At 41.1% G+C, this 15,558-nt stretch overlaps 1 protein-coding gene across 1 annotated transcript in view; it reads left to right on the top strand.

The window, feature by feature from the left end:
* The window catches only part of ARHGAP6 (Rho GTPase activating protein 6), a 295,952-nt gene extending 285,702 nt beyond the window's left edge, over nucleotides 1-10,250 (top strand). The window contains exons 11-13 of the mRNA XM_088481200.1: nucleotides 4,339-4,592; nucleotides 6,688-6,768; nucleotides 8,543-10,250. Of these exons, the coding sequence (XP_088337326.1) occupies nucleotides 4,339-4,592; nucleotides 6,688-6,768; nucleotides 8,543-9,225 (1,018 nt within the window). The 3' untranslated portion in view covers nucleotides 9,226-10,250. The remainder of the gene's footprint in view (nucleotides 1-4,338; nucleotides 4,593-6,687; nucleotides 6,769-8,542) is intronic.
* Nucleotides 10,251-15,558: the final 5,308 nt, after the last annotated feature.

The following is a 15,558-nucleotide window of genomic DNA, read 5'->3' on the forward strand; positions in this document are numbered from 1 at the left end:
ATCATCATCTTTATTGCTAAAGCCCCTCTCACTTTCTTGTTGATAACTTCTCCCTCGCCTCTGTTCCCCAAGTACATTGTCTAGGTGCTATCATAGACTCTTTCCCCTTTCCTTCTCCCCCATCATACAATCCCTTCCCAAACTTGCCATTTCCACCCTTTGTGACTAGAACTCTTATTCACACTCTCATCATCTCTTGTTTAGACTGCTGTAACCTACTTCTCTCAGGCCGTCCCATCACCTGCCTCGCCCCTTTTGAATCTATCCTTAACTCTGCTGCTGGCGTCATCTTTCTGCATCCTCGCTCTATTGCCCCACACTGACAATAACTTCACTGGCTACCTCTCCAAACTCAGAACAAAAATTCCAGCTTCTCTCTATCGCTTACAAAGATCTCAACCATTCTGCTACTCCCTACATGTCCATTCTCATTTCCATACACACTCCATCCCGCCCACTTCGCACTGCCAATGACAGCCTCCTGTCCTCCTCCCTGATTATATTATCACACTCTGCAACTATGTGATTATGTATACATGTAAAGTTACTCCTACTCAACCCATACATGCCTACTCTCCCGGGAATTGCGGGAGGCTCCCGATTTTTCGGGTAACCCCCCGCGATCCCGGAGGAGTAGGCATATCTCCCACATCCCGCCCACTTCCTAGTGAAGTGGGCAGGATGGGGAGATTTTACCTGAAATTATCGGGTCCGTCGGGAAGGGGCGGGGCTAAGTTAGGCAAATCGCATCATTTAGCCCCGCCCCCTCACGGACCCGTGAATCACAGGGTTTTCTGTAAAGGGGGTGGGGCCTAATGCCATCTATTGTCTGGCCCCGCCCCCCGAAGAGGAGAGCAGCAGGTCCCCTCCTGCTGCTCCCGGAAAGCTGCCCAGCAATGTAGGTAAGTATGACTCAACCACTCTGCTCCAAACTCACGGTCAGCGCCCTTCACCCAGTTGATGCTCACCCTGCACTATTCTTGACTCACTCAGAGTCAGCAGCTCTGATACTTTGTGTCTGCCCTCGCAGGTCACTGGGTTATTGGCTGCTATTGTGGTCATCTGTTACTCATTTGGGATGCAGTCATAATACCGACAGTCGGGATGCCGGCGCTTAGAATACCAGCGCTGGAATCCCAACACCTGTGAGAATCCTGGCGCCGGCATCTCCATGGTAAGTACTGTGATTAGGGTTAGGCACTAGGGTGAGGGTTAGGCACTAAGGGGGTGAGGCTTAGGTTTAGGGTGCGGAGGTTAGGTTTAGGCAGAAGGGAGTTAGATTAGGTTTAGTCTGCGGGGAGGGAGGGTTAGGGGTAAGGAGAGGGGGTGGGTTAAGATACTGACCGACAGGTGTCGGTATCATATCCCTGTCCTATCCCTCGATGCCGGCGTCTGGATTCTGACCGCTGGGATTCTGAGGGCCGGCATCCTGGAACCAACCTACTCAGTTGTATCTTAATTTTGGGATGTAATCAATTTACCTATGATCGGGATGCCGGCGGTCAAAATCCCAACGCCAGAATCCTGACCCGCGGGCAGAACACCGGCACCGGAATTCCAACATCATTTGAGATGCAGACGCCGGAATCCCGACAGCCAGCATCCGGATCGCAAGTATATCGGACCTGGTTAGCTGTTATCCATGGGAGAGGTCAGAGTTAAGCTGAGGGAGTTTAGGGTTAGGCTGCGGACAGGGGCGGTTAGGCACCACCAGGAGGGGGTTAGGGTTAGGCACTAAGGGGGGGGAGGGTTAGGTTTAGGCACTAACCGGGAGGGTTAGGGTACAGGGTAGGAAGGGTTAGTTTTAGGATGCCAGAAGGAAGGGTTAGTGTTATGGAGTGAAGGGGGAGAGTTAGGATACTTACTTTGCCCTTGACGGGATTCTGAGCATCGGGATGTCGCTGTCGGTCTTTTGACACCCAGCATTCTGACTGCCGGCATCCCATACACAACCCTTTAGTTTTTATCTTTACTGTCTGTTTGAATATATTTTATTGTATTTGTGTATTTTATTGTGGCTGTATGGTGCTACGGACACTTTGTGGTGTCATATAAATAATGAGGATGCAAAGAACGATCCGCAGGATGCAAAGGACGATATAAACGATTTGTCGTTCGGCCAATTTGCTCAATATATATCGTCTAGTGTGTAGGGGCCTTTATACTGCCTGATAGTTACCGCTCAGAGATGCAGTTCAGAATCAGATGCCAGGTCGGTAGATTTTAGTAGGCGTACTTGTAAGTTAACAGGGGTGACTAAGCTGACTTGGACATGTTGCTGAAAGCGGCTGTGTCCAAAGACTCCGCTCACACAGAAGGCCATACTCACACAGTGATACTGCATCTGCCATAGGGCTGATGCAAGTTTCGATGTTCCGACGAATGGTGCGTCTAAATTTCCAATATTCCTTATTTTCCTGGGCTACTCTAACCATGTTCTCTTTTTCCTCTCAATGGTACACACTGCCAGCACTTTTTGTGTGATGTAATTCTTATACTTTAGGGCCTGATTCAGCAAGGATCCCAATTGCAAAGTTGCATGCAGGCAGCTTTGCAATTGCGATCCTTGCAATAATGCAAATGCAGCAGGAGGTGTATGACACCCCCTGCTGCATTTGCGATCCCAGCACTGTGACCGAGGCCGCAGGCTCGGATCACCATCGCGACCATCAGTGGTCGATGGCCGCAATGGTGGACGGCGCCAGGTTTCTGGCCAGATGGGTAAGCCTCAGCTGTCTCAGGCTGGCTGACTTGCGAGCCCAGGACACTGCTTTGAACGCAGATCCTGGGCTAGCCACTCCCGGAAGACCCCCGTTTACGGGAACGGCAGCTGTCCCTGCCACCACACCGCCCCTTAAATGCTCCTGCCTGCTAATCAGGCAGAGGCATTCAAGGGTTTGTGTGCAACTACGCAGGACCCATTCTGCACACTCGCAGAATGGGTCCTGTGCACTTGCATTCACTGCTGGAACAGGCCTTTCATTCTGGAACCAGGAAAAAAAAAAATCAATGAATTAATTTCAGAAATGAAAAATTGTCCAGTGCATGGAAGCTACTATGAACCTTGTATTAACCTGTCACTTTAGACGAGTACTGGTAGCTGTTTTGTGAATATTGGTACCTTTTATTCATTGGAAAAAAAAAAGGAATTCTCTTATCCATGTATTATTTAATGCACCACTCAAAATCTATTCTAATTTTCAACCGTAACTACATCTCTTCTCCTCATGTCATATTATTTATGTCAGATATTTCTTTAAATAATGTCTCACCTTTCTACTTCTTGGTGGAGAAACATGCCATCTTCTACAAGATAATAGCTAGAATCTGGTTGCTATCGGCAACATCTCCACTTCTAAAAACTCTCACTTTAGTTTTATACCCCTTTGTCTTTCAGATTAATTAGAAAAATATTGTTTGTTTTCCTGTATTTCGTGTTGATCTGCAGATATCTAGCATTTCCCATATCATTACACCTGTATGTTTAAGTATAAATTGATTTTTGTTTACAATTTAACTTTCTATACAAAATAATATATAATGCTAAGTGTTTCTAGAATTGTGTCCTTTCAGTGAAATATATTTTTGAGCTTTTTCCTTGAGCTATTTTCTTGAATATAGTAAGTTAAAGGTTGTATAAGGGCACTTTTTTCTTGTTTATTAAAATGGCACTATCATCTTGCTTGCAAAAATTACTTTAGCGCATTACACTTCTGCTCAGGAATTTATGAAACAACACTTGCAGTAATTGGTGGATGGCGTAGGCAGACAGCTACCCAGTTTGTCAATGTGATCCCCATGGGACGATCTACAGAAGTTCACAGGATGTCAACATATTTTATAAATTATTGTAAATGATACTTAATTATATTTTGCTGAAGTAAATGTTATAACGTGACTTATCCCACCCTTCAATTTTCTGTTTGGTTATTGACACTGAACAGTGCTTGCCTGGCCCCTAGTGGTTGTTTCTAGTTTGGAAACTGAAAATTAGTTAACAAGCACAGAAGACGTTTACTTGTGAGTACAGTACTTCTTGTGAGTGGTCTTTTGCATCCCAATTTTTACTGTAGAATATCAACTAATTAAAGATCAAAGCAGTGTCTTAGAACACACACACACGAAATTCATGTTTTGTTAATAGAAAAATTACAGACTGCTGTAAATACAGACTATATATTTGCTTAGATAAGGGAAACATTCTTTTTTTTATCATATGTAATTTTTATTTCACTGTAGAAATGTGATTTTTCATGGAAAGTGTGCAGTTTTACTTGTTAAACAAATGGTTTACTACAATGGTGAATTGAATATAGTGTTTATATCTTTTCATGCTAGGAGCCCTGAACTACTGAGATCAGAAGGTTCTTTTTCCATTGAAGGTCGACACTCATCTACAGACTCAAATAAAGCTTCCAGTGGTGATGTGTCTCCATATGACAATAATTCCCCAATAATGTCTGAACGATCTGCAATTGCGAGGCAAGAGAATAACTCGGAGAAGCTCTTAAAGGCTGCAGAACATCATACCTTGGTTAGCCATTTACTGTCTAAGACAAAGGAAAATGCACCGGCACAATGGTGTTTGAAAGGTATGGTTATATTTTTTCTGCTTATAGTGGTTGTGATAACCACTCTACACAAAGTGAAGGCAATTGTTTTGTAGGCTCTATGATATTCCTTTGTACATGCAGGCGACGAACACACATCATAATCAACTTTTACATTTGAAGATACCTCCCACGTTCTTGTTCCTCCTTCGTTTTCAATTTTTTCTTCTCTTTGGTGTCAATTCAATTAAAAGTGAGCAGGATGAATTTTCGTTGCAGGGGCATGGAAACACTGGTGCACCCCATCTTGCCCATACTCATTGATTTTACAGCACCAGGCCCACCTTACCCCACCCTCTCCATTCCCATTCAGTCTCCTCCCCTTCAGCCTCTCCCCATCTTACCCCTCCATCCTGCAAACTCTGACTTCCTTCTGCCCAGTTTCTGGAGATTAAGTCATGGCTCTTATCCGGACCTCCTCCTACCTCCTCTTGAACCTATCCTCACCTGCCTCCTCCACTTCCTCTCTCCCTTTGAATATGTATCTTTTCAACCTTTCTCTCTCACTAGGCACTGTCCCCTCTGCATTCAAGCATGCTCTTATCTTTTAAAAGAAACACCTTTGACCCTAAAACTCTCTTTAATTAACGCTCCATGTCTCTCCTCCCCTTTGCCTCTAAGAGCCAAGGGGCGGATTGTCTAATAACCCCCTTATCAACTTCCTTTCGTCCCATACCCTGCTTGACCCACATCAGTCTGGTTTTCATCCTCTCCACTCCACAGAAATTGCCATTACAAAACTCAGTAATGACCTTCTTGCTGCAAGAGCAAAGGGTCACATCTCTTATTCTCTATGACCTGTCAGTTGTTTTTGACACCATGGACCACCCTATCCACCTGCAAATCATTCACTACTTTGGTCTGTGTGACATGGCTCTCTCATGGCTATCCTCGTACCTCTCTGACCACTCCTCTTCTGTTTTTTCTCATGGCTAAACCTCTCCCCATCTTCCACTACCAGTAGGTGCCCCCCAAGGTTCTGTTCTTGGTCCCCTTATTTTCTCCCTAGGCGAGTTCATCAGATCTTTTGGACTCCAATTTAATTTTTATGCTGATGACGCTCCGATCTACGTTTTCCCTGCTGAACTCTCCCCCTCTCTCTTCACTTGTGTCTCCAACTCTTTCCTCTATTTCCCCTTGGATGTTCTAGCGCTTCTTAAACTTAGCATTTATAAGACTGAGCAGATCATCATTTCTCCCTTCCCAATCTTCTCTTTTCCCTTGATTTCACTATCCATCAAAAACCTCACCATCTCATCTATCTGCTGTCTTGGAGTTATCCTTGACTCCGTCCTCCCCTTCAAACCACACATTAAGTCCTTCTCCAAGTCTTGTCGCTTCCACCTTCGCTCAGCCAATGACTGCCACCTCTCCTTCCAACTGATTACTTCCTCCCACTCCCGCCTCCAAGATTTTGCCCATGCTCTTCCACACCAATGAAACTCTCTCCCTCCCCCATTAGACTCTACTCTTTTCTCCAAAGCTTAACACTTCTTTCCTTCCAGCTCTCATCCGAACTCACCTCTCCATACTCCTCTCTCACTGTCTCTCTCCTCTGTCACCTCTGTTTGTCTGCCCCTCATCTCAAAACTGTAAGCTGTCATAAGCAGGGCCCTCTTCCCTCTTGTGCTCTTTCTCTGCTTCCATTGGCACCAAACCTTTAGGCTCAACAGGCAGCACTACCTCTGTGGGTACTGTGACTGCATATGAAACGATGTTTATATAGTTTGTATCCTTTGTTCTGTAACGTTTTGTATTGTAAGTCTTTTTCTCCTCTTGTTTTGTTTGTACTATCTATGCTTATGTACCTTGTAAGGTGCGGCTGAACCCATGTGGTGCCATATAAATAACAGAATAATAATACAGAAAGTGAGTTATATGGCTAATTGAATTGACCCCTTTGTGTCCCTCCACTGATATAATTATATTTATAAGGCTAGTTTTAGATATATTTATCAAAAACACAAAAGTTACAGCATTTTACAAATTCACTGTGATCTGTCTTTAATAGGCTTTGTGTGTTGAGTTGCTTTATTTAGAATGAATGTGTGATATTAATCTTTTTCTTTATTTGCAGAAGCTCCACAAGAAAATTTTGACATATGGGGAACATGGCACACAACACTAAAATCAGCATCGAAAGATCAAGGAATAACAGGTACTGAACATTCAGTGGAGTCACAGTGGAGGTGCGGGGGGTGCGGTCCGCACCGGGTGTCACCCTCGGAGGGAGTGACACCAAAATGCCGGCTTCTCCTAAGTGACACTCGACCAGATACACCAATTACACTGTGCATACCAGATCATGGCCAGTACATACCAGATCATGGCCAGTACATATCAGATCATGGCCAGTGCATAAACAGATCATGGCCAGTGCATAACCAGATCATGGCCAGTGCATAACCAGATCATGACCAGTGCATAACCAGATCATGACCAGTGCATATCAGATAATGGCCAGTGCATATCAGATAATGGCCAGTGCATACCAGATAATGGCCAGTGCATAACCAGATAATGGCCAGTGCATAACCAGATAATGGCCAGTGCATAACCAGATAATGGCCAGTGCATAACCAGAAAATGGCCAGTGCATAACCAGATCATGGCCAGTGCATAACCAGTACATATCAGATCATGGCCAGTGCATATCAGATCATGGCCAGTGCAATCATTGATGTGCATTTAGTGCATGGACATTTCAGGATGTGATTGGTTAATTGCAATATTAATGAAAAATTCAACTACAATAAAGCTGATGTACATAAGGATAAAACCCTCACAATAAATGCTGTATATCAACTATATATATATATATATATATATATACATATATATATATATATATATATATATATATATATATATACTTCTGATAATATTCTGAAACTTTTCTATATCCTTTATAAAGTACTGTAATATGTATTTTTGGATTGATGGTCTTTTAGACAATGAGCCTGGTGTGCATATGGAATAAAATCACCCAGCATGATTGCAGCTCTTTCTAAACTACATTTAGCTCTGATAAATCTCTCAAAATGTCACATAGATGTGTGAATGTTATTAGGTATTGTAACTGTATTTTAGCTTCAGTGGTTCTGTAAAATGACACTGTGATGAAAAATTCCATTATCCCTGAATCAATATCTGTTAAGTAAGATTCATATTTTCAGTCAGACAAATGAAACTACCTTATATAAACATCTTTGTTTTTAAGTTATTGCTTTGTAATTCCATGTAGGTTTTCCATATACTGGAGTTTGTCCACTTTGGCTATAGTATACTAGAACCACAATGGGGGGTGAATGATTTTATTTAGCAATAAATTGGGAAGTTGCCATTCCACATTTCATGCTTAAAGCATATTGTGTCCATTGTTGATAGACTAATTAAAGATACAATTTTCTTTATGGGGCTTTTACATTCAGATTACGTAATATATTTGTTTGTTCATGTTTTTATTATGTTTTATCCTAGTTTCCCAAACTTTGCCATTACAGTCCAGTTTTTAAGGATATCCATGCTTGAGCACTGGTGACTTAATTAGTACCTCAGCCATTTTGATTTAACCATCTGGACTAAAGCATGCATATCCTTAAAACCTGTACTGTAATGGCGGAGTTTGGGATACTGTCTTATACTAAGGTCATATTAAAAAAGTATATTTTTGTTGGCCTTGAATATGATACAGATCACCTATGCTCTCTTATAATTTGGATTGTTTGCCATATAATCATATATACACATCGTTTTTAGTTAACGTTCTATAAATCTCATTGTGGAAGCCTGTGTTTTTGTATTGATAATGAGAAATCTTGTGACTTCACACTCATCATCAATTCCCCTGAATGAAGCAAAGGCCAGAGACTTATTGTGTTATACAATTACCTATTGACTGCTTTTTTTAATAAATGTAATTTGTTTTGTAGGTTCATATGGGAATATCTATGAGAGTAGCTCCTTGCACCAAGGACAGTGTTCTCTTTCCCATGGTAATTTAACGCAGAACTGGCCTATGTGTAAACATTCTTCAGATGAAGTAGACAATGGTAAGCCAAACATACGAAGGACACACACATCCGCTTCCATTCCAGAGTGCAGGCCTCACAGCTCAGTGACGCGTGTTAGCAGCACTCCTCAAACAGAATCATCCAAAAGAAACCTTGAACATAAGTCAAGATGTGATCAACACATGGTCTCAAGCAGTACAGAAGATATTAGCGAGGACAATGCACAGATAACCTGCACTCAGAACAGACCACCACCTTTAAATTTACGACATCCTGACGTCAATAGAAATGAAGCAAGACTCCCTCCACCCTATCCTGGTTCAGTAAAACAAAGTGTTGCACAGCCCCATCGATCACCAATATTTTCAACAGAGCAGGCCGTATGGAGACTGCCAAGATCTGAGGCTGTTGTTGGGACATCTTTAGACAGGACTCCATCCACTGAACATCCTGTTCAAAACAGACAAACTTCATTGAAAACCGCAGCCAACAACCAAAACATGGCTGACCCAGACTGGCAAGAGTGGCAAAGAGAAAGATGGCAGATATGGGAACTTCTGTCTGCCGATAACCCGGATACACTACCTGAGACACTAGTATGATGCTTCAGGCATAAAACGAACAAACAGATATTGACTTTGTTATTGCAAAGAGACTGAAACAAAGATTGGAATAGTTAAAACTGATCTTTTTATTTTTTTAAACTATTTTAAATTTGATTTAAGAAACAAAAACACATCTGTACTCTTGGGGCGTTTATTCTTGAATCCATATCAAAATATCACTGCCAACTTCTTTATCTGCTTAATGTCAAAGAATACCATTAATACAATCCTTTTTCCCTCTAGTGACAGATGGAATGGAAAACACAGCTTAGCAGGCGAGCAGTTTTATGCTACTTATACATATACATTCCCTAAAACTTGTATATTCTATAATGGGCGGTACCATTCCAGCACATGCAGGCAAATAAATGAACAAAATAGCTTTTTCAGCACTTCTCTGCACTTTGCGTGCCATGATAATCATTTCCTTTTATTATAAAATATGCACAAGCTGGTTTATGTGCTTTGAAACAATTTTTACTAATAGAAAGTGGACAGTTCCTTTATGAAAACTAGTAGAATAAATGCATTTTGGAGCACTAACCTAACTGAAGCAGGCTCATGCCATTCCCACATAATTGTGTACAGTACAGTTGAAAGTGATTCATTCAATAGAGCAGAATTCAAGTGGACCCTACATGCAAAAGGATTATAGCAGCACGGTTCTTGTGTGTAAACTCTAGTCCTGGCATCCATATGCTGGTCTTAGGAGGTGTGCAGCACCCTTGAGGTTAAGCATGGCTATCATACACCAATAGTCCAGCACTCATCTGCAATGATGATCAACCACCTGGGTGCTCCTGTAGTAATAATACAGATGATTTGGGTAGTACTTACAATTAGTACAAGCCACACGGGTCACTACAGGACTTCAATAAATGCTTAATGCAAATGTCATATGATCGACGTTTCAGGACTGTGCTGAGTCCCGTCCTCAAGATCACAACAATATAAAATATGTACTAAATTGAGCTTACCTTAGGGGGTTATAAGTACATATGCTAATTCTAAGTACTATCCAAAGCATATATATATATATATATATATATTACAGTGTGTGTGTGTATATATATATATATATATATATATAAAGTAGTGAGAGGATGGCACTCAGGGTCTCAACAGCACTTCTAATGAATCACATAACCATAAGGACATGTGGACAGTGTGATCCTGAGTGCCATCCTTTCACTACATACTACCTCTATCTGCTGGAGAGGCACCTGGGAATATATATATATATATATATATATATATATATATATATATATATGTGTGTGGGTGTGTATGGTAACTGTATACACACATGTATATATGTATATATATATATATATATATATATATATATACATATACTTAGTTTCATGTTTCATTATCCAACAATAAACTTGAATCACTGTGTGTATATATATATATATATATATATATATATATATATATATATATATATATATATGTGCAGTATTGGAGGTCTTGCAAATAGTGCTCAAATTGTCTGCAGCTTTGAAGCATGATCTCTGGCTACTTGTTTATGTTGGGTGACTTGCCTACTATCCAAATTTTTATCATAAAGGGAATATACAACCTGCAATAGGCTTCTCTTCCTCTAACCCTTTTGTCCCTTGATACATTTTTCCAATGTTATTACTGCATTTTTATTGCCTTTTGCAAAGCAGTACGTTATGGAGGTGTGCTGACATCTGCAACATAGTGACAGAAATGAATGAGTGGGAGGATGGGGAATACGAATTAGTGTACCCTATAAGAATGGTGAAAAACTAACAGGAGTATTTGAAGACTGTACCAAAGATTATTATATCTTTACTGTAATTAGTATTGTCAGTGCTGATCAGTCTCACTGTTTAACCACGTGTCAATGAATGTCAGTATTGTAAAAACAAGAATATATTTATCCAATATGATACTGTTGCCATATATTTTTAAACTTACCAAGTCCTTTATATATGTTAGTAGATGTTAGTAGTTTCACATATAAATAGTATTTTTCCTTCTTCTTTACTGGAATAAATGAAAAACATATTTATTTTAATGACATTGCATAGATGTGACCGGTACAACAAAATAATAGTTGCTTAATGCATCATACACCTTATAGCTTCTGTGGTCAGGCCCTGTGTACAGAGTTCACATGCAGTATACATTCATTATTTACAAAATATTGATAAATGTAATATATTGGGTAATTTTTATGCTGTCTTGTATATGTATAGATAATGTCTCATTGCACATACAGTATAGCTCAGTATTATGCAGGTACTTTATAGCATTATATTAAATATTCAAAATGATCCATTCTGATCCAAAGTAATAATGACAAGTTGTCATTTTTGCTGTTCCTTTATTTGTGGTCCAAAGTTAGACAATGGCTAAAATGTTAAGTCTTAAAATAGTAAATCTGTTGTTTTTTTTTGTTTTTTATATCAGGAACTTACACATGGAATACATGATATTCTTGCCTAGAATCACTGCAGAAAGCACAAACTGAGTTAGCGTATGCAAAAAAACATAAGAATAAATTAATAATTTGCTATACAAGGGAGGTAGCCTTGTGCTTTATTACCTGAGGTCTGGGTTGCCATCAGGGGGGGACTACCGGACCCGGAGAGAGCGGAGGCCCGGGTGGCAGAGGTGCAGAACTGCAGATATGGACTAGCAGCCAGGGAGAAACAGCGCCACAGCCGACACTTCAAATATGGGCCAATTACAGCTCGTGCATCGGCAGCCAATCAGGAGTGGCTGCTCCTGATTGGCTGCACAGCCGATGTCATATTTGAAATGCCGCCGGTGTTGTTTCTAGCTGACTGCCGGTGCATATCTGCAGTTCTGCACCTCTGCCACCCAGGTCCCCGCTCTCTAAGGACCAGCTGAATAAACCAGGTAGCTTGGTAAGTATATAGTCCCTGCCTTGTGCCTCTCCACCTACTACCGGATTCCCTGCCCTGTGTCTCCCCCCTATTCCAGCCAGTGTTCTAAGGGTCTGATTCAGCACAAATCGCTTTTGCGATTGCAATAGCGATTACGCACGCAGTCTCACTGCGAAGATATGCTAATGATTGCAATCGCAATGCCATACGTAGTCTAACATAAGGATGCCTACTTTACCTTATACACATCTGTAATACTTAGCAAGAGTGCGAAACCAGCGGTAACATCAAGTACCATCAGAGCCTCACTCACACTTGCACAAGGTCTGACCTTGCTAACCTCATCGCATGCAGTGAAAGCTCAAGCTGTGTATGGCATCGCAACGGCGTTCAAATGCACTGGCGCCCCTTCATTTCGGGGACCACCCCCTCATCACCACCACCAAATGGTACTTCCTGTCAATAACTCTGCGATCGGTCTGCGAAGTCACTGCATTGCACTGGGGTGTTCACGCACTGCGATGTATGTGCAGAAGGCAACAATCGGCGATTGCGTGCGTAATTGCAATAGCGAACCTTGCTGAATCAGGCCCTGAGTTTTGGATGGTGCACATTATATGTAAAACTTTGGTAGTAAGTTTCCTAGTACACAAGTAATACAAGCTCCATGCAGCTGCCTTGTTTAGTTTTCCAGCATAACTTAAATTGCTGCCTTATAGAATGTTTTTGTCAATGCCATTATAAAAAGTACATCTGATTGAAGACTGCATGTTGACTGGCTCTTATAAACCACATATGTTCCTAATATGACACCACCCACTCCGTCATATATACAGTAGATATAAAAAGTACACACACTTTTTGAAAGTGCATCTTTTTGTGATGTAAATTGTGAAATCAAGTTAAATCATGTCTGACATTTTTTCACCATTAATGGAAGTGCATGTAATAAACAAAGACAATTTGTTAGCGAAAATTAGAAAACCTACAATACCATGATTGCACACACCTAAACTAATAATTTGTCGAAGCCACTTTTGATTTTATTATAAAAATTAGTCTTTTTGAATAAATATCTACCAATTTCACACGCCAGGTTGTAAATTTACTAAAAGTCGATTTTGGTTCCATTTAAAATTGACCAAAATAGAACCAACATCCCCACAAAATCGACCACAGTATTTCTATTCAAAATAGATTATTTACTATCAGTCGAGTTTGGGTTCCATTCTGATTTTGATGGTGCATTGGCTTCTATTTGAAGCTCTATTTAAAGTTCTAAATGTGTTCTATTCGCCCTCAATAGAACCCAAAATTGACAGAAATTTATTCAAAAGCATTCCTATTGACCAAAACATGTCACATGCACTGTATTACCCACAAACACCTTCATCACAGTGCTAATTTGCATATAAACTATTTTTTAAAAGTCATTGCTATGCCTTTAACTGTCTGATTTATACAGCCAGAGTGCCCCACATGCTTCTCTCCCATGTTTTGTCAATCATATTGAGTTTTCAGACAATCCCACATGATTTTAAATCAAATAGCACTGTTTCTGATGATTCTATTGAAAAGTTATTTTGGGTAAATTTTTGGGCTATTGTTGGTCTTTTTTTTTCAAATCGACTGTTAGTAAATAAGTTTCTACTGAAGGCTATGGTGAAGTACTGATGGTGTATTTGAAGATCTATTTGTGTGTGAAGTAGAATTTCTGGGGATTTTGAGTCTTTTTTAGATTTAGTAAATACCTGATTGTCAAAATCACTACCAATTTACCTCACCACAAAATAGAATGAAACTGAAAATCGACCCTTATAAATTTACCCCCAGGACTTTGCAATTCTATTCCCCTCTTCCATGTAAACAAAGTTCAAGGTCAATCACATTGTGAGAGAATCTTCTGTGAACTGTGGGCCTGATTCAGAGCCGCTTGCTAGATGCGATCGCTTGCACGATGTGTATGCAAATTGCATACGCAGTGCTACCACACAGCAATGCATTAGCACGCCCAGTATTTCTTAGTGAGCGATCACATAGTGTATGCAGACACCCACCAGCCTGTTTTAAGACATCCACTTGTGCACGTCATGTCCAGGAAGTGTATGCAACCATCGGTACATCGGATGCTATTGCAGCGCTTGAGGTTGACCATACCCTGCCGCAAGCACTGCGAGCACTTCAGTGTAAAAACAAGCCAGGTGACGTGTACTATGACGCTGTTTTATAATTATGCACACCTCTACAACGCAGTTGAGATGCTCAGGCACGCCTACGTTTCCACCTCCACTACTCCGTTTTTAATGGCCAGTTCCTGTTACCACCTACAAATGGCTGCCCCTGTCACTCACTCTGCTGGGCTGTCTATGTGAGCGAATGCATTGTGAACTTTCACTAAGGTATGTGCATGCGCACTGCAATGTATACGCATGCGCACAATGCATGCATAATGCATGCACACTGCATACCATCGGCAGCAGCGAGAGTATGCATCTTAGCGAGCGGGTCTGAATCAGGCCCAGTGCTCTTTAGGTCATTCCACATTTTCAGTGGGCTCTGACTGGTTCATTATAACACTTTTTAATCTTCCATTTCTGAAGCCATTGCTTGGTTGACTTGGAAGGTACAAATTCTTTTATCTTCAGCTTTCTGAGGCCAGAAGGTTTTGTCCTAAAATATCTTGATTTTTAGAGCTATTCATTATATAAAGATTATTATTATAATATTTATATAATGTTTCTCTCCCAATAGGACACAAAGCACTTTATATTATTTACCAAAGTGAGGCAGCTATTTTGGGCACGCTCAGTTGTTATTCTTAGTCATTTTTGTCAGATGCCAAATAACCTGACCAGCATGTTTTTGAACTTTGTGGGAGGGAACTGGAGTACCTAGAAGAAAGCCACACAAACACAGGGAAAATATACAAATGACGCAAAGATAGACACTCGGGGGACATCCAATTAGCCCTGATAACTTATCGGTGCTGAAAAAGGGAGGTTGCCTCGTGCTAAGCTGAAGAAACCAGGTAACCTGGTATGTATATAGTCCCTGCCCTGCGCCGCTCCTCCTAGTCCAGTCTTCCCTGCCCTGTGCCTCCCCCCCCCAGGTGGGTCTGGCCTAGTTTATCAGTACCAGGCCCAACAATTTCTGGTGGCAGCCCTGCCCGAGGCTATTAAATTAGGCTCCCTTAATGCCCTCCCTATTAACGGCCGTTAAATGAACGTGTTAATGGGCGTTAACACTGGTTATTGTGTGTTAACACACTGAATCCGTAAAAAGTTCATGGATTCGTGTGTTAACTGACTGTTATTTCCCGATAACAGCACAGTTATCTGGGATTTCTTTTAAGGGTAAAATGAGTCCCTGAAAAAATCCCCATTAATCTCCCCCTTATTGGGAATGGAAGCCAAGACCCCAGTGTAGTGAGGCAGTAATGGTAACC

The sequence above is a fragment of the Taudactylus pleione genome, unplaced genomic scaffold (genome assembly GCF_031769625.1).
Source record: "Taudactylus pleione unplaced genomic scaffold, aTauple2 ptg000265l, whole genome shotgun sequence".
Classification (NCBI taxonomy): domain Eukaryota; kingdom Metazoa; phylum Chordata; class Amphibia; order Anura; family Myobatrachidae; genus Taudactylus; species Taudactylus pleione.